Below are 27974 nucleotides of genomic sequence, written 5' to 3'. Positions count from 1 at the left end.
GCAATGTAATGAGACACACACAGACAGAAATGTGAAGGTATCTGCTGTAAATCTATGACGTAAATTAATAACAGGATAAATGATTGGCTAGTCAGTTAGCATGTATCCTTATAGCCTTCGAATGTAAAGTGACTGACTGCTAAAGTTAATAAAAGACAAGTGTAGCAACTGTGTCACACAAAAACAAAAAAAAAGAAAGAACTAAATGGGCTAATGACCAGAAGACTGAAATTCGACTCTCGGAGGGAATGGCAGGAAACTGAAGTTGTTGTTTGGTGTGGGGCAATTTATTTACAGTGATAGACATTAATGCAGAGAAACAATGAATGGCCATTCAGATATATACACAAAAGTACTTCAAAATGTTTCACATTTACAAAGGCATGACTGTTGTAGCATGTCCTCGAGTCCAGCAACTTTTAGTTGCACCATAGAAACAAAAACACAAAGAAAAACCAACCCGCCCACAGTTCAGAGGAAGGTAAGTGCACTGGGAAGCGTGAATTCAGTTTCTATGAATATAGTTCATTAAAGCGATGGTGTGGGCATAAGCTGGGTCATAGGTCTTTGTTTTCAACTGGGCTACTAGGAGCCCCCTACCGGCTTGGCGGGAGGATGCGGCTCTTTTGATGGTTCAGGTTCCAGGGTCTAGCTCGCCATCATGGACCTGGCCTGGGTAACGGGACCAGAGTCTCAATTAAATCTGTTGTCTTCACATCAACAAGCAGGAAAACATTCCCTTGCCAGTTAACACAATCCAGTGTGCACACAATTCATAAAAAAATATAGTACTAATTGCACCACATTCAATTCCAAACATTAAATTAGCAATAGCAAATACATCACTAATTCAACACATTCTTTACATATGGGTAGTTGCCCCTTTTCAGGTTTAGGTGAAACAGGCAAAAAGCTTGATGAAAAGCCATGCTTATAGCTTCCATGTTAATGAGTGACAGTGGCTAAGCTACATTAGCATAACAAACTTTTGACTCACCAAATTCCACCAAAAATCACTTGCAATGTTCTTTGTTTTGAACCGGATAGAGGGCCCCTGTGACATACCATGCATCAAAATAAACATCCAGTGAAAATAGAGCAGTAAAGTAGGAAACTAACTTAAATCATACCTGTGCCTTGTCTCATCTGGCCTCCCACTGCATCTAACACCGCTGACTTCCTGTACCCTTATATGCGTTCGTGATTGGCTGCACCGTGTCACGTGATGCTGTGACGTCACGGAATAAACGCTCATGATTGGCCGACCGCCCCATGTGACCAAATGACGTCACCGCCGCAGGAAATACAGAGTGACTAGAAAGGAGAAAAATACAGGGGCAAGGCAGGCAAAACAAAGCCAGTAGACATCACCTGGGTTACACAAGTCCTGAATATTATTGTTCCTATTCGACCCTAAACTACAATATCAGCTGTCTGTCAATCGACCAGCCAGTTGCCCAAATGCCGGCATACATCAAAGAGCTCTGTGGCGGAGCTAGTAGTAGCCTAACAGGAGCTATCGTATGACAAAGCAGCCTAGTAGTTGTCATAAATCTTTTGATATTTTTCTTATATTCATTGAGACGGTAATAAAGTGATCATTTTTGTTTTTCATGTTCCTTTTTTGAACGAATATGGGTCACAGAGACACGGAAGTTACCGCTGAAAGCGGCTTTTGCCGGCGTACAGAGAGCATATCCGCGTGAATGACTTATGACGTGAATAATTATTGCGTTCGAATGGATTAATTATTTCGAGGGAACGGAATAGTATTTTGAGGGAACGCAATAGTATCTTGTGGGAACGGAATAGTATTTCGTGCGAACTAGATAATAATCTGTGGGAACAAGATATTAATCTGTGGGAACAATATATATTTTTATATCTTAATGTCAGGACACGGGCTCAGTAGGTTAGTACAAAATTTACATCAGGCAGTCCTTTTTGAGCCATGCAAACTACATGAATGATTGTAGGTGACAATTCTAACACATCTAACAGGTGATACACTGGCCCCTTTTTACATTTATCACAATCATTTTGAGCTTAATGTAAGAGGAAATGTCTGAATGCAACTGAAATGTGCAACTTCAGTTGCTATAAAAAATACTCATCTCACATCAAAATATGTGAGTATGGCTGTGCCACATGTGCACTGCCAATCTCATCTGATGTCATCAAGTATGCAGGGTTGGGCTGTGAGTCACAACCACATCAAGCACTTCACCGTGTTTTCATTTCTCAGTTCTGGGGCTGGAAAAATTGAGTTAAGATCATTGACTTTACTAGAGAAATGGACTGAGTAACCCATCCCCCTGCATGCTCAAAACAGGAAGTACCGTTGGTTCCAAAGAAGCCAAAATCCTATAAATATCATTAATCAACACTCAGTTATTATTCAGTCATTTATCTTTCAGAACAACTATTCTTACTTTAATTTTTTTTACATATTCTTTTACATGTTTCTTGCTAACCCTGATTTTTTTAAATAGTTTTCTAAATTGCAAGATTTTTTAAGCTATAAACTGACCGATCAGATTCCTCAATAAAGCGTGTGGTGCTCGCTGGCCCCCACCTCTTGTGATCAGAATGTTTGACAGATTCACCAAAGTCGGCTTTCAGTGGAGCTTTAGACAAACTTACTCTGGATTGGTGAGAGTTGTTGCCATAGAAACGTTGACTTAGACCAATCACTATTTACTGGTTCCAACACGGTGGTGTCCGTATTGCAAAAAAAAGACGACTGAATTGGCTTCATTTTGCTGGAAGTAAACCATTTTCTTTGGGTGACATCACCCTCTCTCGGTCCAATTCTCATAAACAGTGATTGAGAAAAAATAAAATCTTTGTGTGCAACCCTTCTTGGTGGTCGTCGGCACATTAAGTCATTTCAACCTTTGCATGGTCTTAGTGTCAACAATCTTCTTCATAACCTTTGTAAACTCAGATTTGTGGAAATATGTGCAGATATTCCTTGAAAAGATGTCAGTTCAATGTGGCCTAGTTTTGATGTTACAAACAATTGTTCAGCCCAAGCTTGTCACTTACCTTCTTTCCAATATATCTTCAAACCTGAACCTTTGGTTTTTTTAACATGCAGAATCCATTTATTACTTTTTCTATGAGTATTTTTACAACTACAGCTTTTTCCGTGTATATCACAAAAGAGTGGAGTGGAAACTAACACCAAAGCTATTTGCTTTTATTTTTAATGGAGAAAACACATTCAGTGCTTGTTTCTTCTTTGTTCTCATTTGAAGATGTTCTTTTCTCACCCACAGATTGAATCAAGGAAGTGTCTGGCTAAGACAGTCCTGGTGTTTGTTGTGTCATGGTGTCGAGGACGTAACAGACCCAGTTGCTGAAACCCGGAAGCCAACTCAGACTCAGGAAGCTTGGTTGTAGTTTTAATAATAATAAATGTCCAAGGAATGAAGCACAGAGGTTGGAAGCAGGTGAGTATTGTATGTAGCTTCGGTGGGAAATCCACAATAGCATCTGGGGATCTGTGCCGAAAAGCCAGTGAGCGAGAGGAAGCTCAGCGGCGAGCGATCCCGAGGTAAGGTAAGGTAAGTACGTGACTTGACTAGGAAAGACGAGACTTAGCTTGAGGCCAGGTATAGGCACCGGAAAGAGTGTAACAGACTGGCGTCGAATGGGGTGGATCTCCTTAAGAAAGTCAGCAGGTGATGAGATGATGAAGGGCAGCTGGTTCCAATGAGCAGAGCACGGAGGGGGAAGGTAACTGACACAGGCCCCGTGACATGTTGGTCTCTTTGCCATTTGTTGGCTTCCCAGTCACATCATCTACTTGTATCGTTCCTACCATTATTCACAGGTAACGAGAGAAGAAAATCTTTATCTGTATTTTATGTGTGCTTGGATAAACACCCGACATGCCTGACTTCGTCATGAATTATGAGAAAGGTAGTGACAAAAACTGTGAACCTCTTAATGAGTTAACGTTAATTGGATTGGCATTAAAACTGATTGTTCATCTCCTTACCCATTGTCTTGTTGTCAGGTGGACACCTCCATGGTTCATTTTGGATGCAGCGTCGGGGCTCGGATTCTGGCTTTCACCAACTCCTGCATCAACCCATTTGCCCTTTACCTGCTCAGCGAGACCTTCAAGAGGCAGTTTAACCAGCAGCTGTGCTGCTGCTGTCATTGCATCCTCAAACACTCCCCACGGAGCCCAACCCATTTTAACATACGTGTGACCTCCATCCACAGCACGCATCACTCCATAGCCAGCCTGACCACAGTTAATGGCAAGCAGATCTACCAGGAAGACAGTGTGTAAAGTCTAGTATGGACTGCACATGTCCATATTTCTGCTCACAACATCGTTTAATGTTGTCAAAAAATACATGTCTCAGCAAAAGATTATTGACATGAAGATGGCGTTTATTTCTAAAGTGATTGTAAAAGTGTGTAAAAGATTTTCACTAATGTCAGTTTGTATTTTCAGGCTTTTTTTATGGATAGGCTTTTAAAAATCTATGCTGCTTTTAATAAACTAAAGCTGTCATGGTGCCTCTGGCAGTCTCTCCTCTCCTCCCCTCTCTGCTCTGCTCCATAACTCGGACTAGCTTTGACCACTCACCTCATCATCCACCAGCCCTACATAAGGAGATCCAGTTCCAGCATTCATTGCCAGTTCGTTGCCCCTGATGATGCTTAGTCTGTTCACTAGAGCTTATGCTTTGCTCATGTATTTTTGCTCCTCACTAACTTTGTTTTTTGTTGCCTCAGCACTTCAAACCACAAGTGTCACCGGAGTCAGAAATCTCCTAGAGCAGCTTCTACTTCACTGAAAATCCTAGGAACTCTTAACCACACCAAGAACTCCAGCCACGCCACGAATCCTAATCACGCCAGGTCCTCCAGGCACGCCACGACTCCAAGCCACGCTAACAGTAAAATCTGAATACTTACCATCTTACTTACCTGTGTTTTCCTTCCGGGTTCCAGCACCTGGGTCTGGCTCGCCTTACTAGTCATGATCAACAGCTTTATTGACCTAAACACTTGTTAGTGTGTGCTATATTAACCGGTTTGCAGTTCAAAACAGTGTAGTTTGGTGCTTATGCTTATAGATAAAAACATCGATGGTAGTAATAAATGGTAAAAGTTATCATTGCAATGACTTTGGCAACGTTTTCCACACTGTTTTTCAGAGTCCCTCAATATTTAACTCTCCTCTGTGTGGCTTCTTGTTTGTTACATTTATTGGTTTTAATTGCATTAAAAGTGATGAAATTTGTGTTTAGGTTTGAAAATTCTAGATATGATTTTAAATTTTTACAAAATGCACCTTCAAGTCATGTGACATGCTTAATGAGAAACAAAACAGCCTTTCAACCCACATAAGGGGTCTTCAAGTGAAACATCTACTTCCATCTAACCCTCTCCTCTGCATCCTCCTCACTCACATCAACTGCCTTCATGTCCTCCTTGAATACATCCATCCATCCTTTTCATTCCTGGTAGCTCCAACCTCAGCATCCTTGGACCACACAATCACTGTTAATCCACTCAACGTGTCCAAACAAAGAAAGAAACCTATTAACGTTCAGTTTTCAGTTTCAGTAGGATGATAACTGCAGGCAAACATTTCTAAAAAAAAAAAAAAAGCAGTTATTGAATGTCTCAATAAGTAAAGATTTTTTGTAGTTCTTTCTGCTGTACTTCCTGTTAAAGTACAAATCGACTACAAAAACAAATGAATTAAATTGAGTACTTAAAGGAATTTCAGTTAAAACTTTTGTATAAAAAATAGATATATGTTGCGAAATAGGACTCTAAAAATGTCCTGAACACCTGATTTCCTTCCAATTTAAATGAAATTATATTTGAAAAGTATGATAGTATAATAAACAATAATCTAGTAGTCCTGTTACACTCAATGACTGCTCAAAAAGTTTGTGGTGGACTGAGCAGTAGGAGGCAAGGACAGCTAACAATTTTATCAAAAATATTTACATTTATTTTTCAAAATGTGTAAATGGGCAAAAATGGGCCCTTAAAAGAGGTCAAACAAAATTAACTCAAGCTTTTAAATGTAACAGGACAACTGAACAGACAAACCAACATAATTAAACTGACCTTGTCCACTGGGTGATTGTTCAGTCCAATTAGCCTCCTGCTGAATATAAGGCCTCTGCTGACTGGCATGCATTGTTGTCTCAGGCCTGACTTGATGGTTCCAGCAGCAGATGGCAGCAGCAGCAACAATGGTTCCCTTTAGCACTGGTAACTCAAAGCATAACATCAAATTAATAAAGCAAATTATAATACAGTAAACTGAAACATGTTAAATTTTATGATCAAATGTGTTATTTTTGAAAAAGAAATCTAAAAGTATATGCAAACAAATAAAGTGAACAAATATATGTAGGGTGTGGTGCAGGAGGTTACTGCCCTGATGGTGTGGCAGCGTAGGCAGCCATCACACTCCCCTCCCCTTCGGAGCCTTCATCAGGAACACGAGAGGGGAAGTCCGCAGTGATGTTTCCTATTCCTGGGATGTAGTTCACCTTGAATCTGTAGGGCTGCATGGCGAGGTACCATCTCGTTATCCGGGCATTAGTGTCCTTCATCTTCTCCAGCCATTGTAGAGCCCTGTGGTCGGTCTCCAAGGTGAACTCTCTACCTAAGAGGTAGTATTTAAAAGAGTCTATAGCCCATTTGACTGCCAGCGCCTCTTTTTTGACAGTGGAGTAGTGGATTTCTCTGGGGAGTAGCTTTAGTAAAAGGACTCAAATGATTAAAAGCTTTAGTAAAAAAGGTCCACATGTCAAGCTCACCCACCAAGGCCAAACCAGGAAACCAGCACCTAGATGGAACTCCCACTGCTGCTATTTATCAGCCTTGTGAGCCAATCACAGCTCAACAGACAGGTGCTGGCCATGAATGTTCATCTATGGAACACCATGAGGGACAAATTACCACCCGCAGCCCTGTCTGTCACATTTACCCCCCCTTTTTACCAGGAAACCAGCACCTAGATGGAACTCCCACTGCTGCTATTTATCAGCCTTGTGAGCCAATCACAGCTCAACAGACAGGTGCTGGCCGTGAATGTTCATCTATGGAACACCATGAGGGACAAATTACCACCCGCAGCCCTGTCTGTCACATAAGCCACAGGATGTCGATCGTCAGACGTGCACTGTAGAAGCACAGCTCCAATGCATCTTTGAGATTAAAATCTGGACTGTGCAGTATGGGGTCCTTACTCAATGATTGCTGAATGTCCTGAAACGCTGTCACAGACTCCGTAGTCCACCTGATCTTGTTTGGACATCTTGAGCTGGTCATGTCGGTCAACGGAGCTACACGGGCTGAAAAGCTTGGAAGAAATTTGTGATAAAATCCAGCTAATCCAAGAAAAGACCTTAGCTGCTTTCTTGTCTGTGGTAGAGGGCAGGATTCAATCGCCTGTACTTTGTTGACTTGCGGTTTGATCAACCCACCTCCAATAGTGTAACCAAGGTACTCCGTTTCACTCCGGGCAAAAGCACACTTTGCTGGATTGATGGTTAACCCCGCAGCATGCAGGCACTCCAGAACCTTCTTCAGATGTCTTAGATGTTCCTCCCAGGTGGCACTGTAAACCACAATATCATCAAGATATACACAAGCACAGTCCTTTAGGCCACCGAGTACCTGATCCATAAGTCGCTGAAAAGTTGCAGGGGCACCGTGCAACCCAAACGGAAGAACTGTAACCTGAAAGAGCCCTCAGGGTGTCCGAAAAGCAGTCAGTTCCTGGGACCGCTCTGTAAGGGGAACCTGCCAATAACCCTTACAAAGGTCAATAGTTGTTAAAAACTTTGCCTTTCCCAGGCACTCAATGAGATTGTCAATTCTGGGGGTTGTGTAGGAATCAAATTTTGACACAGACTTTAGATAGCGAAAATCTATGCAAAATCTGATGGTTCCATCCTTCATGGGGACCAACACAACTGGATGACACCACTCGCTTTTCGAAGGCTTGATGATCCCTAGGGACAGCATGTGATCAACCTCTTCCTTTAGCGGACCCAGTAGATGCTCTGGTACTCTATAACTCATGTGCCTAACTGTAGCCTGCTCCTTTAGCACAATGTCATGGTGCACCAAGTTTGTGCGTCCTGGAGATTCCTGGAAGACTCTGGAATCAATGCTTTCACCTCAGCTTGTTGGTTTTCAGAAAGATGGTTTAAATCCAAGGTGGTGGGCATTGATGATGGCAGGAATTCATCCACTTCGTCGTCCTCACTGACATCTCTGATCAGCAGTCCCATGGCATCGTCTGCAGTCCTGGAAACCCATTCTTTGAGAAGGTTAACATGCTGTACACGACTGGACTGTTTGTGACCTGGGGTGGAAACCTGATATGTTGTAGCCCCAAGTTTCTTTTGGACCACAAAAGGGCCTTGCCATTTGGCTAGTAGTTTACTGTCACTTGTAGGTCACATTACTAGGACATTTTGACCTGGCAGGAAACTTCTTTGGCGTGCTGTTTGATCATACCAGCTCTTCTGGCGTCTCTGTGCATCAGCCATGTGGGCCTGTGCCAACTCGCTCATCCTCTGCAGCTTCTCTCTCATTTGAAGAACATACTGAATGGCATTAACAGGTTCTTCTCTGCCCTGCTTTCCTTCCCAGGTTTCTCTTAAGAGGGTCAGGGGTCCCCTTACTTCATGTCCATAAAGTAATTCAAAGGGGGAGAACCCTGTTGAAGCCTGGGGTACCTCTCTGTAGGCGAAGAGGAGATAAGGCAGCCACTGATCCCAATCAGACCCAGTTTCATTGACGAACTTACGAAGCATTTGCTTAAGAGTCTGATTAAAGCGTTCAGTCAACCCGTCCGTCTGTGGATGATAAGGAGTGGTCCGCAGATTCCTCACACCCAGGAGCTGATAAACCTGCTTAAGCAAGTTAGACATGAAGTTAGTACCTCAGTCTATCAAAATTTCTCGGGGGAAACCCACTCTGGAGAAAAACGGAACCAGAGAGAATGCCACAGCTTTTGCCTTCACACATTTCAGTGGAAATACCTCTGGGTACTTGGTGGCATAATCAGTGATGACTAGCATGTAGCGGTTTCCAGCTTTACTTTTCTCCACTGGTCCCACTACATCCATGCCAAGGCATTCAAATGGAGTGCCAATAATTGGGAGAGGCTGGAGTGGAGCTTTGGTGGTACATTTCAGTGAGGTTTTCTGGCACTGAGGGCAACTCTGACAGTAATGTTTGATGTCTGTACGTAAGCCAGGCCAGTAGAAGTGTTTAATCACATGTACAGTTGTTTTTTTGCTTCCCTAGGTGGCCAGCCCAAGGTATGGTGTGGCCTAGGCTGAGTACTACATCTCGAACCAACAGAGGAACCACCAGTTGCTTCAGTTTACCTTGCTGGTGATAAAGAACTCCATTCTCCACCAGATACTCCCTCTTCGACTCCTCAGCCATTTCTGCTGCTTTTACAAAAGACGACAAAGTTGGATAATTTTGTTGCATTTCAACAATGTTAGATGGCAACTTGAACCCTAAACCCACTTCTGGAGTTGCTTTAACAGGCAGATCTACCACAGTGTGTTTAAATTTCTCTTGCCTTTTCTGACTACGTGTTTTGCGAGACTTCCCGGGTTTTGTCTCAAGCTCAGCATCATAGAAAGGTAAAGCACAGAGAAGTGGCAGATTCGCATCTGTATTTTTAGCTTGAGCTCTCGTAACCGCAACAGCACTTTCTCTTGTGTCCAACAGGCCATAAAGAACTGGCCGGTCATGACCCAAAACAACTGGGAAAGGAAGGTCATCAACAACTCCTACTTTCAGAAGATACATCTGTCCTTGAATTTCCAAGAAGAGATCAGCAGTAGGATAAAGTCTTTTATCACCATGTACACAGCAGATGGAAACTGTCTCTTGAGTGGAAACAAGGTTGACTGGTACATATTGTCGATGAATTAAAGTCTGTGTACTGCCAGTGTCAATCAGTGCATTGAAACATTTCCCATTCACTTTAACAGTGGTTATTTTAATAGGCTGTTTAGCTCGACTTTCCAAAGCATGGCTCTGATAATGGAACAAAACACATCTGAGTGAGCTTGGCTGAATTTCTTGGGCAAAGGGGTTTAATATGTCCTTCCTGCCCACACAAATAGCAGATTGGTGGTTTATTGGAAGATTTTGCTGGTTTACTCATCTGATCATCATGCACAGGCATTCTCTGTGCTCCTGAGCCAGTCTGTGGTGGTGGTGTTGTGGGGCTGTTGGCCTGCGTGAGTCTTTTATACCCTTCCATTGCAGGTTGCTCCATGGTACATTTTTCTTGCGAGCAGCCACAAACACCTCTGCCAGTGTTGCGGCTTCAGCTGCTGATTTAGGCCCATGTTCTTTTATCCAGACCTGAAGCTCAGGAGACATCATTCTTAAGTATTGTTCCATAATGATGATTTCACAAATTTCTTTCACCGTTTTACCTCTGGGTTGAATCCACTTATCATAGAGTTCTTTGAGACGGGCATAAAGCTCCTTGGGACTTTCGTCGGGGCCCACTTCCAAGGAACGAAATCTGTCGGTAAGGCTCAGGGCTGATGTCATACTTATGCAAGATTGCAGTTTTAACTTTTTCATAGTTCAAAGAATCATCGACATCCATGTTAACATAGGCACTTCTGGCCTTACCGGTGAGCAGTGGGATGAGGCGGAAAACCCAGTCTGACTCCACCCACTTGCACGCTGTTGCTATGCGTTCAAAAGTTATTAGGAAATGTTCAATGTCATCGTTTTCTGTTAGCTTTTCTAACCTGGGATCCATAGAGAAGCGAGGGTGAGTGGTTACTTGCTGTGCCCCTGCTGTCTGATGTACGGCCTGTGGCAACCGATCGTCTGAACCAGACTCCTCCGTTGTATCAGGGGCTGATGAGGTGTAATCAGGAACAGGTGACGTCCGGGCCTGCACCTCCATCTGCAAAAGTTGGAACTGATGCTGCAGGCTTTTTAGCCTGTGTTCCTGTTGCTTTGCTTCCTCCTGGAGTCTCATTTCTCGGGCTTTCTGTTGTCCCATGAAGGCCTGGAGAATACTAGTGAGATGTTGCAATGTTGGCTCTTCACCCTCAGTACCTGTACCAGCTCCTGAAGCTCCAGCCTCCTCCTCCTCTCCATTCTCCATTTTGGCGGTGCTGTAGTCCTTATGTTCAATGCGTGTTCTTGTAGTCATTCCTCCTCCTTGCATGGCTCACAAAAAAAAATTTCAGGGGATTGCCGGGGGGGAAGGAAAAAAAAAACTGTCCTTAAACTGCTGACCCCACTTCTGACACCATTACGTGGTGGACCGAGCAGTAGAAGGCAAGGACAGCAAACAATTTTATCAAAAATATTTAAATTTATTTTTCAAAATGTGTAAATGGGCAAAAATGGGCCCTTAAAAGAGGTCAAAGTAACAAAATTAAATCAAGCTTTTAAATGTAACAGAGGACAACTGAACAGACAAACCAACATAATTAAACTGACCTCCCTAATTGCAAACACAAGGGAACATATATATTGGCTGATCAAACCAACTAGACACACAAGGGGGAACTTAAAAAGACTAAGACAAAATACAGAGAACAAACTAAACTAATGTCCAACATGTGATAAATTAACATACACAATGAATGAAAGTAAGGACCATCAAAATGGAAACTAAAGTAAAGAAACACAAAAAGAGTTCCTTGTCCACTGAGTGATTGTTCAGTCCAATTAGCCTCCTGCTGAATATAAGGCCTCTGCTGACTGGCATGCATTGTTGTCTCAGGCCTGACTTGATGGTTCCAGCAGCAGATGGCAGCAGCAGCAACAATGGTTCCCTTTAGCACTGGTAACTCAAAGCATAACATCAAATTAATAAAGCAAATTATAATACAGTAAACTGAAACATGTTAATAAATTTTATGATCAAATGTGTGTTATTTTTGAAAAAGAAATCTAAAAGTATATGCAAACAAATAAAGTGAACAGATATATGTAGGGTGTGGTGCAGGAGGTTACTGCCCTGATGGTGTGGCAGCGTAGGCAGCCATCACAAAGCTGTTTTCCATTATTTTTCATTAGAATAATTTTGCTTTCTTCCTATCAAGCCCATTCATACGTCCTTTTTCAAGACATTCTTTGATATTTTTGCTGGACATGGTTGAGGTATAAATCTTTATGACTGAATTATTCATGTATTATTTATTTGGTCTTCCCAAATTCAATGATGAGTGTTGAGATTATGAATTCTATGTGTTGAGCATTGATGTTTTACAGACTTTGTCAGCTGTCGTTCCACCTATTTTCAGAGGTGTGTTTATGAACTTGTGGTTAGTAAAAGTGGTGAAATCACAAGCCAAATCTTTTGCTTTCTTTTTCATTCTAAGTCTTAAAACTCTCTATGTTGCCCCACACTTTGTCCTCTCTTTAAATCTAGGATTTAAAAAAAAAAAAATACATATATATACTGAAAACGTTGACTTCCTGCTCTGCCTTTCTGAAGCAAAACAGCAGTTTTACATTCATGTTTCCATCCACTTCATCCTTCTTATAATAAGAGTAACGTTTGTCCGCAATTTTCTTCAATTACCTTTTTTTCATCTACCAAGCAAAATATTGCAAATTTGTTGTAGCAAAAGCCCTTCAAATTAAATGAGGTTTTTGTTTTAGAATCTGCACAGATATGGGCGCAGACATTTGTATTTGTATTGAGAAAACAACCAAGAAGTGTCATTACACTTTAGGTACCACAGAAACTGTGTTTTTATTTGCTTGCTCTGCTCTTTCATAATGTTGCTTCAACGTTTTTCTGCCATCTGGTGGTAAAACAAAATATCTCATTTGCAACAGATGACAATAGTTTTAGTTCTGTTTTTTTCTGACAGATTGTATGTTAAATCTTTAGAAGTCTAAACATTACTATTAACAGAGTTCACAATTCAGAGTTTGTTGAATAAATAAATTGTGAGAATTGTGTTTGATGCAAAGACCTGATGGATAATAACACTTTTTGTGAAAACATGAAATACTCTTTAATCTGATATTGGAAAATAAAGTTCATTCTAGGATTATATGAACAAGAAAGATGATGGAAAAGTTACCGCTTAATACACAAAAAGGCTGCACTGTTCAAACCTTTAATCCAACTGTAAACCTTTTGAAGCTCTTTATTTTTAATAAAAAATGCACAAAAGAGGGCTGCAGTGTTCATTCAAAAAAGTTGATTATTTTGTGCCTTTCATTTTATTTGATTTTATTAAAACAGCATCAAGTAAAATTTTGAAATTAGAAAGCAAGTAAGAAAAGAACATGACAACCAAACACATGTTTTAACCCTTGTACTAACATCAATGTAAGGATTGGGTCATCTGGACCCCATAGGATAGCACAAGGGTTAAAGCGAATGCGTTAACCAATTTCTCTTTACTCTAAAATTTTTAATAATTGTTGTGTATTTTCAAAGTTATTATTTTTTACATTTTCTATAAGTAGTTTGTGCATACTTAAAATTCCTGTGTTTTTGTTAAAATTCTCAATATACAAGTATATTTGCAAGTATATTTGCTTTTGTTATGTGGATGAAGAAATAAAGCAGTGTAATTCTACCTTTTGCAAAGTGAAACTTAGCATATCTAACAAAGATGAGAAGATTTGCTTCATTTTCCACAAAAATTGGGGCTAACTAGAAAAGAGACTAACAAATAACTCTGGTTCATGCGAGAGAAAATAGTCAGCTTTTAGGATTTTCTTCATTTACACTTCTTCGTTTTAGGGCCACCAAAAAAAGATTTACATATAGTTTAAAGTTGTAAATTATGGGAAAAAACTCTTAAATTTACGAGATTTAAAGTCGAAGTGAGCACACGAGCATACAATGCAGCAAGTGAATGCCATGCAGCAGCAGAGCAGACCAACTCAACCCTATTAACAGGTAAGCTGAAAGTATATTGATAACTTTATAAATGTTTGGAAACGTATTTGTTTAATTTACGTTTTATTATATTGTTATTTATTTATTGGTGGCTTGCAGGATTTCTGCAGCGCATTGATGAAGCCATCAGTATTCTTGCAGCTGTCCACTTCAATCCTGACTTCCTCCAAAAAAGACAAGGGCTGTGTCCAAATTCCTACTCATCAGGGGAGGGCAATTATTTTAACTCGCGGGCCACATTGGGTTCTAAAATTGGATAGAAGGGCCGGACCACGAGCAGATGTGTGGAGTGAGAATGATATAACATGGAATGTAGCATTTGGATTGAAAATTATATTCTAAAACAGAATGTTCTAGTTTTAAGTTCAAAACTTTTGTTCCCATTTTAGATCTCTTTTTATTGTAAAGTCCTTTGGTACATTCAATGAGTTGTAAAGTGCTAAATGAATAAAGTTTCATTCATTCATGATTTTTTTAATAAAATAAACAAAATTATTTATGAAACAAAACAATGACCAGATAACACTATATTTTTCAAAGACAAAAATTCAGGAAAATATACTGATATATTTGAAAAAACACACACACAAAAACAATAAATAATCGATCCTCTCCCGTCAGACTCCTAATAAAGACTTTGAGGGCTGCAGCTCATCACTCGTCTAACAGTTTGTGCTAAAATTGAGCACCTGCGCTGTGTCCTGCGCATCTGCTCCTCATCCAGTCTTCTTTCTCTTTTGGCTTTTCCCATCAGGGGTCGCCAGTGAACAAGTTGCATGGTAAACTTGGCAATGTTTTTCGCCGGATGCCCTTCCTGATGCAAACTTCTCGGACCGGCACAGCAGTAGAGAAGGAACAGGGAGCAGCCTGGATTCGAACCCTGGTTTCATGGATGGAAGGTGCCACAAACCAGCACGAGCTAAACTGGCTCCCTCATCTGCTCCTCATCCAGTAATAATGAAAAAAACATATTTTTATGTCTTCTGCTGCAGCTACGCATATATCTGTGTTACCTTTTCACCAGTATACAGTTCCTTTGTTTAGTGCAGGAGTTACGATCAAAAAATAACAGTGATCGGTGAAATCCACGGAGTCTCAGTCTGAAGACGTTTTTTATAGGATCAAAACTCCTCACTGCACACTGCACTTTTCTCAGATATACATGAACATTTTCACCATTTTCTCTTGTGTAACCCTTGTGCTATCCTAGTCACTTTACCATTTGGAGTTGGGTCATCTGGACCGACTAGACAGTGCTCTGAACCTTTTTTCTTCAATGATTTGTGATCTTCACTGGTGTCCATGGATTACATGAAATCTTTCCACCTTCATCCACCTTTGTCATGGTAGGGAGAACACGTCAATGTAAGGGTGGGGTCATCTAAGATAGCACAAGGGTTAAATTCTCAAACCTTCATAGAAATTAGGTCCAAGATCCTAGAATTAAAAAACAAAGATCTGCTCGATCACAGATTTCTGTAGATCTGAAGAACTCTGCGTTCCCGTTCCGCTGTACAGGAGACACGGCACTGTGTACAAGAGACACTGCCCTATATAGTGCACTATATAGCAGTGTTTTTCAACCTTTTTTGAGCCACGGCACACTTTAACCTTGACAAAAACCGCACCAGCATCCAACGATGTAAAAAAAAAGGAGAAAATCATAGTCTGTATTGATCTACAGCCCCTTCGCAATCTCACATGCAGTTTTTGTGATAATTGTGCCAGAAAAAGCTGGAAGCTGCAGCTGTTTTTTCTAAAAGATGTAATAAAATTTGAATTAGAAGATTTAAAAACTGTTTGATGTGCGTGAATGTTACGGCTGTGGCCGTATTTGGTTCTATTTGGTTTTGTTTGGTTCTGTTTGTTCTGTGATGTGTGTATTATTTCTTTATTAGAGTGGGACTTCTGTGTTTTTGTGCATCTTTGTGTGTCTGGCTTTGTCTGATTATTTTCAGGTGTGGTGCATGAAGGTGTGGCCTCCAATTGGTCCAGAGCTGGAGGACGCAGCCTTAAAAGCACCATTTGGACCTCCAGCTGGTGAGAGGGGAGTTTGGCTGCAACAGTCTCCATTGCAGCTTGACCTGCTTCTCCATTTTGTTTTGTTTTGTTTTGTTTTGTTTTGTTTTGTTTTGTTTTGTTTTGTTTTGTTTTGTTTTGTTTTTGTTTTTGTTTTTGTTTTTGTTTTTGTTTTTGTTTTTTGTTTTGTTTTGTATTTCACCAACTGTTTAGTTGTGTGTTGCACTTTAGTGTTGTGTTTTAGTATTGTATTAGTTCTTTGTAGTTTTGTGCCCACTCTGATTAGTCTTTTGGTTTATAGTTATGTTGAGTCAAGCTGTAGGGGTGAACCGCCATTTTCTTTAGTACATGTTTTCTCCTGTTTTTGTTAGTCTAGGGAGGTTAGTGTTTTGTAATTGATTTCCCTTTTCTTTCATTTGCAGGTAAGACTACATGTTTCAGTTAGTTGGGGTTTTTGTTTGTTTTGGCCTGGGTTCACCCTGAAGCTTTTTTGCTTCACTTTTAGTTGTTGGTGGTTGTTTATTTATTTGTAAATAAATTTGGTCATATTTTATTGAGACATTCGTTTTTTTTTATTTTTTTGTTACAGTCAACTTTGGTAGCCAAACCTTTACTTTTTCGTTATGCCTCCAGTCACCCCTAGACTCGGAAGGGGGCGTAACAGTGAAGAAAAAAGTATTTTATAATCTTTCATATTCCTAATTTCTCAGTGTTTTATTAGGGCATGTTTGGATGAACAAAGAGCTGATATCCTGAAGATGGTAAATCAGGTGACAAATGGGCTTCTGGGTACATGAATGAACAGGGGTGAATAAAGTATTGGTTGTCTTCACCCAAACATGTCTCTGAGCTCCTTATTTTACATATGAAACTCCATTTTACCAACACCAAACCCGGAAAGCTGGCTACACTAACAATAATTTTGATTTGGAATCGCCAAAAGGTTCACAATTTCTTTGTTTCTGAAACTTATGCGGAAATAAAGCTTCCCAAAATGCTCCACATCTTTCATCTTCAAGCAAGGCTCTGATAAACAACTTTGGAGTTTTGTTTTTGTTATTTGAGATCAAATTTGTAAATTTATGTGAAAAAAGTAATACATTTATGAGATTTAAAGTAGTAAAATTTCAAATTTTTTTCTCGTAAATTTATTAACAGTTTTTCCCCCGCATAAATTACAAATTTAAAGTAACAAAATACAAAAAAAGTGTTTGTAAACTGGCCCCTAAAAATCTGTAAGTCATTACACGGGAACAAATTATTTCGTGTTAACACAATAACTGGTGGAAACAAAATAATTCGTGGTAGAGGAATAATTTGTGGGAATGATTCAATCATTTTTTCACCCATGTCAGGTCACGGGCTCCATGTAGTTCTGTTTCTAACAGAGCCAAAATTTGTCTGTGCTGTTGTAAGTGTATGCTAGTTGAAGTAATTTACATCAGATTTCAATTTTTTCTGAGGCACAAAGTTCTTAGGATTTCCTGAAAAACAACAAATTTTCAACAGCACACGAAAAAAAGCAACACAGGATTGGGCAGAGCCAAACCTTTAGAAGTTGATTTGTTTTGGGTGAAAACTTTTCTTCATTTACCTGAATCTCTCTAACACAAAACAGAACCACATACCGGATGGATGGATGGATAGAATGTCTTATAAGAGTACACTTAACCCTAAAACAATCTGGCTTTTTATTTTATTTAAAACTATTAAGATGAGGTATATTTGTGTTGTTAGCATGCATGAAACACGATATGATTGTTTTAGTGTGTGCGATTAAACATGAATGATTGAGTTTATGTGGGATAGGTGTAATGAAAAGACCCTGTGTGTCCGGGTGTGTTTGTGTGTTGTGAGGCACATTGAGTCATATTTGACCCACAAGGCAACACACAGCTTTGAAGTGATGCATACAATAGCCTGTAGCCTATTCTCTGCTGGCCATATTTGACCCAAAACACCTCAGATGTCATCTTTTTGAGACCTTTTCAATTAACTAAAATGAAGTTGCATTACATAGTTAAGTCTGAAGTAGATGGTACTTTTTTCATACTTGTACTTGAAAATAGGTAAATCATGACCCAGAGAAAATGAGGGTCAAATGAATATTAGCTACTCTAATTTTCAGTAATTCTAAAGGGTAACAAACCTTCAGATAAATGCTTTAAATTCATACATAAGAAGCTTTATTAAAACAATGAAACTAAAATGACCCTGTTACCAACCCCAGAGGTTATCAGACATGAGAATATCAATACTTACATGCAAATGAGACACAACCAATATTTTGTGTTAAAAACACAACTTCCACATTAAATTGCAGCATCTGAGTCACCTATTTTGTCGTATTGCTTGTGTCAAGTAATGTGTAAGACTGAAATACAATCATGCCAGAACTGCTGTGACATTACATAAAACTCAAAGCACAAAAGAGAAAAAAACATTATTTTTACTTTTTCAGTTGTGATCAATAGATTGATCACGGTCATCATCCGCACAACCAGTGAATACAAGACAGAGGTGGTTTTAATACATCTTTAATCTGCTGGATAGTCTTACTCTAACCTTGCTTGATGACCTCTAAAGTTGCACTAATGATCTGTTTTACTTTTCAGCAGTCATTGTCTCAGCGCTGCCGTCTACGATCGTCATAACGGCGCTCATCATCATAATGGCGGTCGTCATATAACGCTCACTGTCACAACGGTCGCTTTAGTTCAGGGGTCCCCAAACTTTTTCCAGTGAGGGCCACATGACGTTTCCATTCTCTGATCGGGGGCCAGGGTCAGTTTGAAACAGAAAAAGTGTGACGATCGTAAGGGTGTCTAAATGTAAACATTTATTGTTTCTCAGAAAGCCATAAATAACCAGATATATATAACCCGATCTAATACTACCCAAATAATACTCATTGGGTTCTTTACCAAAAAAATTAATAACAACAATCAGCAAATATTTAATAACATTATTTTTAAATCAATTAAAAAAAACCTTTCTGGGTTCTTTACATTAAAAGTCAGGAAAATATATAGTAACACAGTCTGCTGAGCTAACAGTCCACTTTTAAGCTTTGAGAGTTTTGGTCGCATCTGCCCTTGCAAGTTTCTCTGTTGGTCATCAAAGTCACTGCAGTGGTCAATATTGTGTTCTCTCTTTTCCTCATATTGATCCATATGGGGCCCTTGGTATCACTATAATCCAGTAAGCTCTTCTCTCTCAGGGTGGTGATTTTCCTCATTACCATCTGGGTTTTAGTCACGAACTCTGTAAAACACATTAACAAGGGTTAGGTAATAGTGAACTAATTTGAAATAGGAAAAAATGCTAGAGCAATGCTTCAAACCAAGTACATGTTAAATTTGTGCAACACAACTACAAAGATAAATGTATTTCTGTGTTGCAAATAAATATTTTCTCTAATGTGTATGGATGGTACTTCATGACAGTTTAAATCTCTACTTCATTCAGTCATTTGCTGGTTCTTGTGCTGTACTTTTACTTTATAGAAACATCAAAAGTAATCAGCAATCAATATTTTGTCTAAAATATTTAAGTTTGAAGATCTTATATCAACCAAACCTCACCGGTAACTGGATTAGACAATTAAATTATGTTTTCTTTAAATCTAAAGAAAATATGAAACACATTGGACTATTTGCTGTTATGTCAAATAATGCTTTCTTTAACATAATTGAATAACTTTTTGTGTGATAGCTTTTTTAAATTCTCTTTTTGATTCACATGGCTTTCTGTAGAAGACTTAAGTCCAAGTCTCTAATTTGTCTGAGAAGTAATGCATGTTAGGTCTTAAGTTTTAAATCCCTAGCAAAAAATGTATGTCAAATATCATGTCCCATATTTATGTAGGTCCATTCAAATTTGAACCGACCACATAATTTAGGCATTATTGCAGGAAACTGTTAATGTTCTATTGTCAACACTACAACACTACAACACGCTCTGCTCCCACCGTTTACCATTAAATGTACAAAAGTTTAAGTGTGTGAATTGATTTTTAACATTACCCCATCACATAAGCCTCCTCCTGTTGTTTTTTCTTTCTCCAGTAGCAGCAACAGATGATGATTACCAGTAAAATCAAAACGGCAGCAACTCCACCAATGATTCCTGCAATACTGTTCACGTTCATGGATGCTACAAGATCGAAATACATTTAGAGTCAAGAAACTAGAGACAAATATGAGCTATGCTGCAAAGAAGTATGTCCTAAAATGAAATTCATAAGACAACATACGTGACAATATAGAAAGTGTGAAGTTGCTTGAAGCAGAGCCAACTTTGTTGGTGGATGTGCAGACGTAGTATCCCAACGTCTCTTTGGTTACGTTAAAAAGACTCAAAATTCCTCCATCTGCGAAGGACAAAAATGAACATGTAAGTATTTTAAATTTTGCTTTATTTTCATATTTTAAAAATAAAATACAGAAAAACATTGTGTTAAACTATTTATAATTTTGTTTGTTTGGAAATTGCTGTTTTATTTCAATAAAGCATTAAGCTCTTCAAGCAACACACACAACTACAATATAAAAATCTGTCTAAAATAGAGACTAAACCATGTTTAGTCCATGTAATGATATCAACTACAAGTTGCTGTGAATGTCAATGATGTTTACATTTTGTCAATAGTGTTGAAATTCAAAGTAAATATCATACAACACATTGTGCCATACAGAGCGTTTTTCTTTTCTTCCTCATAACTTTTCTGTGGTGAAACAATGCTGTCATGCAGGTTAGGGACATGTGAGGTTCACTAAAACTGCCCAGTCTGACAAAGAAGTGACTCCTTTTCACAAACAATAAGCTCTAATGTTAGCAAAGTGCCAATTTCACCATAATCACAGCCGTAGTTGTTCCAGAGAGGTATGTATCCATTCTTCTCCAGCACTTACTGACAGTAGATTTGGGGTCTAGAGGACGAAGATTGTTCAGAACATCATAACTTTCCCACTTGTATGTGGGAGAGGGAGAAGCTTCCTCAGACACACAGGTGAGATTGATGTTCTGGCCGTACTCAGGCTTTCCCTGCACATTGAGGATGGGCTTGGTTGGAGGCACTTAGGAAAAGGAACAAAAACAAACAGGTTCTTTAGGAATCAAGTGACTAGAGTTTGTTCGCTACACATCAGTATTAAAGCTGAATCTTTTTGGAGATTACTAAAATAAAGTAAATAATTGTTAAACCAACGCATTGGTATATCCCTTGTGCTATCTAAGATGACCCCACCCTTAAGGCCCGTACACACCGGGACGAATATTCGCCAGGCGTTATTCGCCAGCGTTTTTCGCCACGTTTTTTGTGTTCACACCCAGGCGATTTTCGCTGACGGTGAGCCGAGCGAACATGCAATTTCATTCCCTGACATTAGATGGCGCTTAATGTAAACAGAAATACTCCTGTACACAAGGTGGCGCTGCGCAACTTTACGCTTCTTAAAGTCTTTTTTCACTCAGAAGAAGATAGCAAGTATTTACGCGCTTGTCAGAATAATACAAAGAAAACATGAATATTTCAAGCATCAGTAGCTCCAACTGGTACTTGGTAAGGGGATATTTAAGAATGTCCGTCATTATTTCTTTGCGGCAGTGTTGACGCTACTTGGCGTCTATCTTCTTCGCTGGTATGTGTGCTCAGCAAGGCAGTTTTGTGTTTGAGCGCCCCCAAGTTGTGTCTTACTGTAACTTCAGAAGCTCCAGACACGTGTGCAAAAGCGCCATTCTCATTGGTCGAATAGATTTCGACGCGACGCGTCGAAAAAAAAAAACGAACCCGAGGCGTTTTTTTTTTTTGACGCTTTGTCGCGTGGCGTTTTTTCGCGTCGGTGTGCACACTCTCATTGGTGCCCTTAGTTTAGTCACGAGGCGTTAAACGTCGGCGAAAATCGCCGGCGAAATTCGTCCCGGTGTGAACAGGCCTTTACATTGACGTGTTATCCCTACCATGATAAAGGTGGATAAAGGTCGAAAGATTTCATGTAATCCATGGACACCAGTGAAGATCACAGTGATCACAGTGAAGAAAAAAGGTTCAGGGCACTGTCTAGTGGGTCTGGATGACCCAACTCCCAACGGTAAAGTGCCTAGGATAGCACAAGGGTTAACTGATCATTCCAAAATTATGTACCTATACAATATTATCATCCTAATGATATGAAATACTTTAAAGACCCACTCCAATGAAAACTGTGGTTTTGATCAATCAATCAATCAATCAATCAATCAATCAATCAATCAATCAATCAATCAATCAATCAATCAATCAATCAATCAATCAATCAATCAATCAATCAAACTGTATTTATAAAGCACTTTTCATATAGAAGAATAACACAAAGTGCTTGGTGTTTTAACATGTTGTTGTAGAATTGTGCTTATGATGGAGGACATATATAAAGATTTTTTAACTTGTCCTGTTCAACAGGTGAGCAAACAGAGAGCTGAAGGCCTCTAGTGTTGGACAGATTTTACTGTTACAATAGGGGGTTATGCATCTTCTGATGGCCAAGGTGTATATTTCTGTGTGAATCCTTTTGGTAATTAAGGCAAAACATTATTTATATTAATTATATTTATAACATTTCGTCAGACGAGACGGAAAAAAAATAACAGGGAAGAAGAGAGAGGGATGTTTGAGATGGGGATAGGGGGTCAAGGGTTCGGGGGAAGATGGGAGATAAGTCAACTTGCTTTCAGGTATAAATGTTCGTCTACAGGGGTGGAACCTGTCAGCACACACACACTCAAATGTTACCAACATACCTGTAGGTTCTCAACATCTTAACCTATGAACATGTCAACATGTAAACAATACAACTACAGCTCACACGCACATAATTGTGCATACAACCAACACATATAGCGCATTTCCTTCTGTCACACATCCTTTTGGAGCAAAGGTGAGCTGACATCTGTGCTCACGCCAGTGTTTATGTTCTGCTGAGGTGGATGATGGAATGTAAAAAAAAGAGGGAGAGTGCCCAGTCATCCCCACACCAAGACCCAAGCAGAATCAGCAGCAGTACCCGGGGCCCCCATCAACACATGCATTGTACAACAGATAGAGGAAATGTTTTCAAACCAGAAGTTTTCTCAAGTTGAGTTTTTTAGAACTTTTCACTTGTTTGTGGTGCTTTTATACTAACTTTTTTATTTTATTTTTGAAATACAATAATGTTAATTTTTTTAAATTTTGCACTTTTTTTTCTTATTTTATTTTGCCATTATTAATATACGTGTCCTACAATTGATGTATGCTCAGTTCTGATTTTTGTAATTAGTTAACATTTTCATTTGCCAAAAGTCTGTCGTGTTTTTTATTATGTTTAATTTTTTGAAAATATATATATTTCTGAAATTATTCTATAACCCAGCATTTCAAGAAAAAAAGTCTCGCTGGTATCTGAGTTTTTCTAGAATCTGGCTATAGTGTACTGCTGAATAGCTCTGAAATTAGTCACCATTTTTGGTGGCTGCTAATGTTAGCATGGGGTTGTGAGCTAGCAGGAAAGCGTAAAACAAAGGGTTGATGGGATATCAGCCCAAGCTTACTCTGCACCAACGGTCGCGCCCACAACTCAGAGGTGAATTTCAATGAATGGAGATGTGACGTTCATGAATGAACCGAATCTTTTGAACAGCTCATGAACACGAATGATGGAAATTGAGGCATGAATGATTTTTTTTTCGGACCCCTGGAGTTTCACATGTTGTAAATAAATGCTCCAACAAGCTCATCGTTCTATTTTTAGATGTAAATATTACATGAGTTGTGCAAATCTGATTCGCATGACTACCTCCGTTAATGAAAAAAGTTTAAGACCGCCTCAGAGCTGCAGCTATTGCAGTCAGCAACAGCACTTGTGGTGGAATTGGGGGAGGGGGGAGGCTCCCCAGCCGGCCGCGGTAGGCTCAGTCGTTCTGGAGTTGTAGTCATGACTGAGTTTTTCTGTTTTGTTAAAATTGTTCTTGTGTTCAAATATTTTCCCACAAGCTTTTTTTTCTTCTTATTAACTTGTCCTGTCCAACAGCTGAGCACACAGATTAGAGCTGCAGGCCTCTTGTGTTGGACAGGTTTTATTATCACAAAAAGAGGTTGTATAGCTTCAAGAAACCAGAGTGTAGATTTGTATAAACCGCTTTTTGTTGTATTATTTTTTATTTATTTGTTACATTTAGTGTGTGTGGGGAGGGTGAGGGGAAGAATGTGAGGGGGGGTGGTGGTGGAAGAGAGTAAAGGAAGAGAGGTGAGAAAGTGGGGGATACAAGTATTGATTTGAATAAATTATTATTTTAAGCTGTAACAAATATACCAGATCTGCTGGAAAGACAAATATTACATCAAAGGTGAGAATCTGACACGAAGATGAGCGGAAAATATCTGTCCATCAATACACTGTGGGTAAGGAGGAGGGATGAAGCAGACAGGGAGCAGTGTGGCAGTGTACACGTGCACATGGGGGTGGAGATACATGCATGCTGCCGAAGTGAACCGTGTGTTCATAAGGTGAACCAGATCCTCCCCAGCAAGACCAGGCAGCCTGGGAGGGGGGAGGAGGGGATCGCCCACCTACCCAGCCAGGCGCAGAAAAGGCCCCCCTACAGGGGCCCCCCTACATCCAGAGGCATAAGCGAACCCGGCGTCCAGCCCCCAGGCCACAGGACAAGAACGCTTAGCCGTACCAGGCCGCAGCCATGGGGGACACCGGGCGCCGGACACCGAGACAAGGGCAAAGGACGAAGCCAGGGCCCCGAGAACCCATGAGCCGGCCACCACCCGACCGGCACCCCGTCTCCATGAGCCAGCCCTGGCACCCGACCTGAGCAACCCAGAGATCATCGCGCACCCACAGCCACCCCCATAACCCTACCCACTACAACCCTCCTCCCCCGCCATATTATCTTAGCCCCCCTCCCCAACCCCCTCAATGCCCTCCCCCCTATGTGATGGGGAGGGAAAGCCCCGAAGGATCCCAGCGAGCCAGCCCCCAGGTCCGTCCCACCCATGCACTCTCGCACAGATACTCACAATCTTCTGCTTACCCCCCGCCGCCACGCAGTAACCCCCTCCGGCCGACGGACCCCCCCAGCCCTGCATGCCCGACCATCACCGCAGCACACAGGATACCCACAAGCCTGGCCGCCCTGTGAGGACCAGGCGACCCCCAGACCCCACCCATGTATGGAGGTGTGGGTGTGCTGTGTGTGTTCAGCAGTAAAATAGGAGGTCTCCAGTGTGGTGGACCCCACCGCTGCCAGGCCGCAGAGCCCCCCCACTCCGGGGTCCCTCTGTGAGTGGTGTGTATTTGCTGTGTGTGTGCTGCTAACATGCAGTGCGTGTGTCTAAAGTGGAAGTTAAAATTGTGGGGGGGACCAGTGAAAGATTAGTACGGAAGTTTCACCGTACCCCCCTCCACCAGACCCTCCCCACAAGGCCCTAGATGAATCAGGGTGTCTAATATGCAAGTAAAAGCGGGAGGGAGGGCGGGTGCCGATGCAACCCCAGAGAGAGACATCCCCAGTGAGCCCCGCCAGCATACCCCACCCATCCAGTTCCCGGGGCCCTATGTGCCTGTGTGCAACATTTGTTTGGGCGGGAGCGCGGAGGAGCAGGCGGATGGGCACAAACAGGGGAATAAGTCTCCTCCGAGAGACCGGCTCCCCAGCCGCCCACGGTAGGGTCAGTCGTTCTGGAGTTGTAGTCATGACTGAGTTTTTCTGTTTTGCTATAAAATGTTCTTGTGTTAAAATGCTTTCCCACAAGCTTTTGAATGGAGCTTCAAAGTAGCTGATTTGTTGTTTAAAATGCGTATAAATAATGGGTTTGTTTGTCGTATTTTTTCATTTAAGTTTATTTTTTAAATGAGGGCATATTATAATTGTAAGATAAATTTGTTTTTTAACAATTCATGACATGGTTTATTAATCTTCCAACCTGCACACGTCAAATGACCAAGTCTAATGATGATTCAATCTGTAGCAGCAAAGGATGATGATAGCCCATAAAGTCAAGAAGGCAGCAACTCCACAAATGATTCCTGCAGTACTGCCAATGTTCATGGATGCTACAAGATCAAAGGGCATTTAGAGTCAAGGAACAAGAGACAAATATAAGTTATGCTGCAAAGAAATTCATAAGACAACATACGTGACACAATAGAGAGTGTGAAGTTGCTTGAAGCAGAACCAACTTTGTTGGTGGATGTGCAGACGTAGTATCCCGACATCTCTTTGGTGACATCAAAAAGACTCAAAATTCCTCCATCTGTAAAGGACAAAAATGAACATGTAAGTATTTTAATTATTTCTTGTTCTGTCTCCCCCAGTGTTTTATGTTTTTGTTATTGGTTAAATGGGTTTAATTGTTATTTTCTCTTATTTGGGACAGTAAGATTAAAAAGTTCATTGTATAGTCAAAAGGTAATGTCTTACGCTGCCATCTAGTGGCCACATGCGGTACGTAACGTGGGAAGCTTGGTTTGGGAAGAGAGGCACGTGCTGCGTGTTCGAGAGTGGTGCGCATGCGTGAAAAGTAAAGCTCTTTGATGTACAGTATTCAGAACCCTGTGAGAAGCGATGATCTTTTTACAAAATTAAAAGTGGCTCAAGAAAAGCAAGTCTGTGGAGTTTTTTGAAGCCCTTTGTGTTTAGCTCGCTGCATAAGCTGAATCATTACATTTGGCTGAGGGCAGAAGATTGCTTTATTTTCATATTATAAAAATAAAATACAGAAAAACATTGTTTTAAACTATTTATAATTTTGTTTGTTTGGAAATTGCTGTTTTATTTCAATAAAGCATTAAGCTCTTCAAGCAACACACACAACTACAATATGAAAATCTGTCTAAAATACAGACTAAACCATTTTTAGTCCATGTAATGATATCAAGTACAAGTTCCTGTAAATGTTAATGATGTTTATATTTTATCAATAGTGTTGAAATTTAAAGTAAATATCATACAACACATTGTAGCATACAGAGCGTTTTCCTTTTCTTCCTCATAACTTTTCTGTGGTGAAACAATGCTGTCATGCAGGTTAGGGACATGTGAGGTTCCCTAAAACTGCCCAGTCTGACAAAGAAGTGACTCCTTTTCACAAACTGTAAGCTCTAATGTTAGCAAAATGCCAATTTCACCATAATCACAGCCGTAGTTGTTCCAGAGAGGTATCCATTTTTCTCCAGCACTTACTGACAGTAGATTGGGGGTCTAGAGGACGAAGATTGTTCTGGACATCATAACTTTCCCACTTGTATGTGGGAGAGGGAGAAGCTTCCTCAGACACACAGGTGAGATTGATGTTCTGGCCGTACTCAGGCTTTCCCTGCACATTACAGATGGGCTTGGTTGGAGGCACTTAGGAAAAGGAACAAAAAAAAAACAGGTTCTTTAGGAATCAAGTGACTAAAGTCTGTTTTCTACACAGTATTAAAGTTGAATCTTTTTGGAGATAACTAAAATAAAGCAAATGATTGTTAAACCAACGCAATTGTATATATGATCATTCCAAAGAATATACCTTTAAACTAGTATCATCCTAAAGATATGAAAGGCTTTAAAGACCCACTCCAATGAAAACTGTGGTTTTGGTGTTTTAACATGTTCTTGTAGGATTGTTCTCATGATGGAAGACATGTATAAAGATTTTTTTTTAACTTGTCCTGTTCAACAGCTGAGCAAACAGATGAAAGCCGAAGGCCTCTAGTGTTGGACAGGTTTCACTGTTACAATAGGGGGTTATGCATATTCTGATTGCCAAGGTGTATATCTGTGTGAATCCCTTTGGTAATTAAGGCAAAACATTGCTTATATTAATTATATTTATAACATTTTGTCGGACCGGACGGGAAAAGAATAACAGGGAAGAAGAGAGAGGGATGTTTGAGATGGGGACAGGGATTAAGGGTTAGGGGGAGAGTGGGGAGGGAGAGTGCCCAGTCATCTCCACACCAAGACCCAAGCAGAATCAGAAGTGATAGCCAGGGCTCCTCCAACA

General features: G+C 40.4%; 2 protein-coding genes and 2 long non-coding RNA genes across 4 annotated transcripts in view; 1 reads left to right on the top strand and 3 right to left on the bottom strand.

Moving 5' to 3' along the window:
• Positions 1–265: 265 nt before the first annotated feature.
• LOC105357763 lies at positions 266–1192 on the bottom strand. The gene is made up of 3 exons (XR_002288839.2): positions 1131–1192; positions 998–1054; positions 266–672 (listed from the first exon to the last, which is right to left on the bottom strand). It is a non-coding gene; the product is annotated as an uncharacterized LOC105357763 (long non-coding RNA).
• Positions 1193–3766: 2574 nt separating this feature from the next.
• LOC101164865 (gastrin-releasing peptide receptor-like) lies at positions 3767–4362 on the top strand (the record flags this gene model as incomplete). The annotated part of the gene is made up of 2 exons (XM_023951084.1): positions 3767–3838; positions 4025–4362. Coding segments are annotated over 2 exons (354 nt in total), but the record flags the coding sequence as incomplete, so codon positions are not given.
• Positions 4363–10324: 5962 nt separating this feature from the next.
• LOC111947135 lies at positions 10325–10862 on the bottom strand. Its single transcript, XR_002872950.1, has 2 exons — positions 10476–10862; positions 10325–10401 (listed from the first exon to the last, which is right to left on the bottom strand). It is a non-coding gene; the product is annotated as an uncharacterized LOC111947135 (long non-coding RNA).
• Positions 10863–18121: 7259 nt separating this feature from the next.
• LOC105357762 (cell surface A33 antigen) overlaps positions 18122–27974 on the bottom strand; it is a 25313-nt gene continuing 15460 nt past the window's right edge. Inside the window, exons 4-9 of the mRNA XM_023953345.1 lie at positions 27170–27334; positions 26124–26240; positions 20872–21036; positions 20214–20330; positions 19984–20113; positions 18122–19222 (exon numbers count right to left, since the gene is read on the bottom strand). Of these exons, the coding sequence (XP_023809113.1) occupies positions 19210–19222; positions 19984–20113; positions 20214–20330; positions 20872–21036; positions 26124–26240; positions 27170–27334 (707 nt within the window). The 3' untranslated portion in view covers positions 18122–19209. The remainder of the gene's footprint in view (positions 19223–19983; positions 20114–20213; positions 20331–20871; positions 21037–26123; positions 26241–27169; positions 27335–27974) is intronic.

This window comes from Oryzias latipes, chromosome 3, assembly GCF_002234675.1.
Source record: "Oryzias latipes chromosome 3, ASM223467v1".
Taxonomy (NCBI): domain Eukaryota; kingdom Metazoa; phylum Chordata; class Actinopteri; order Beloniformes; family Adrianichthyidae; genus Oryzias; species Oryzias latipes.
This window is presented reverse-complemented; position numbering and strand designations above follow the sequence as displayed.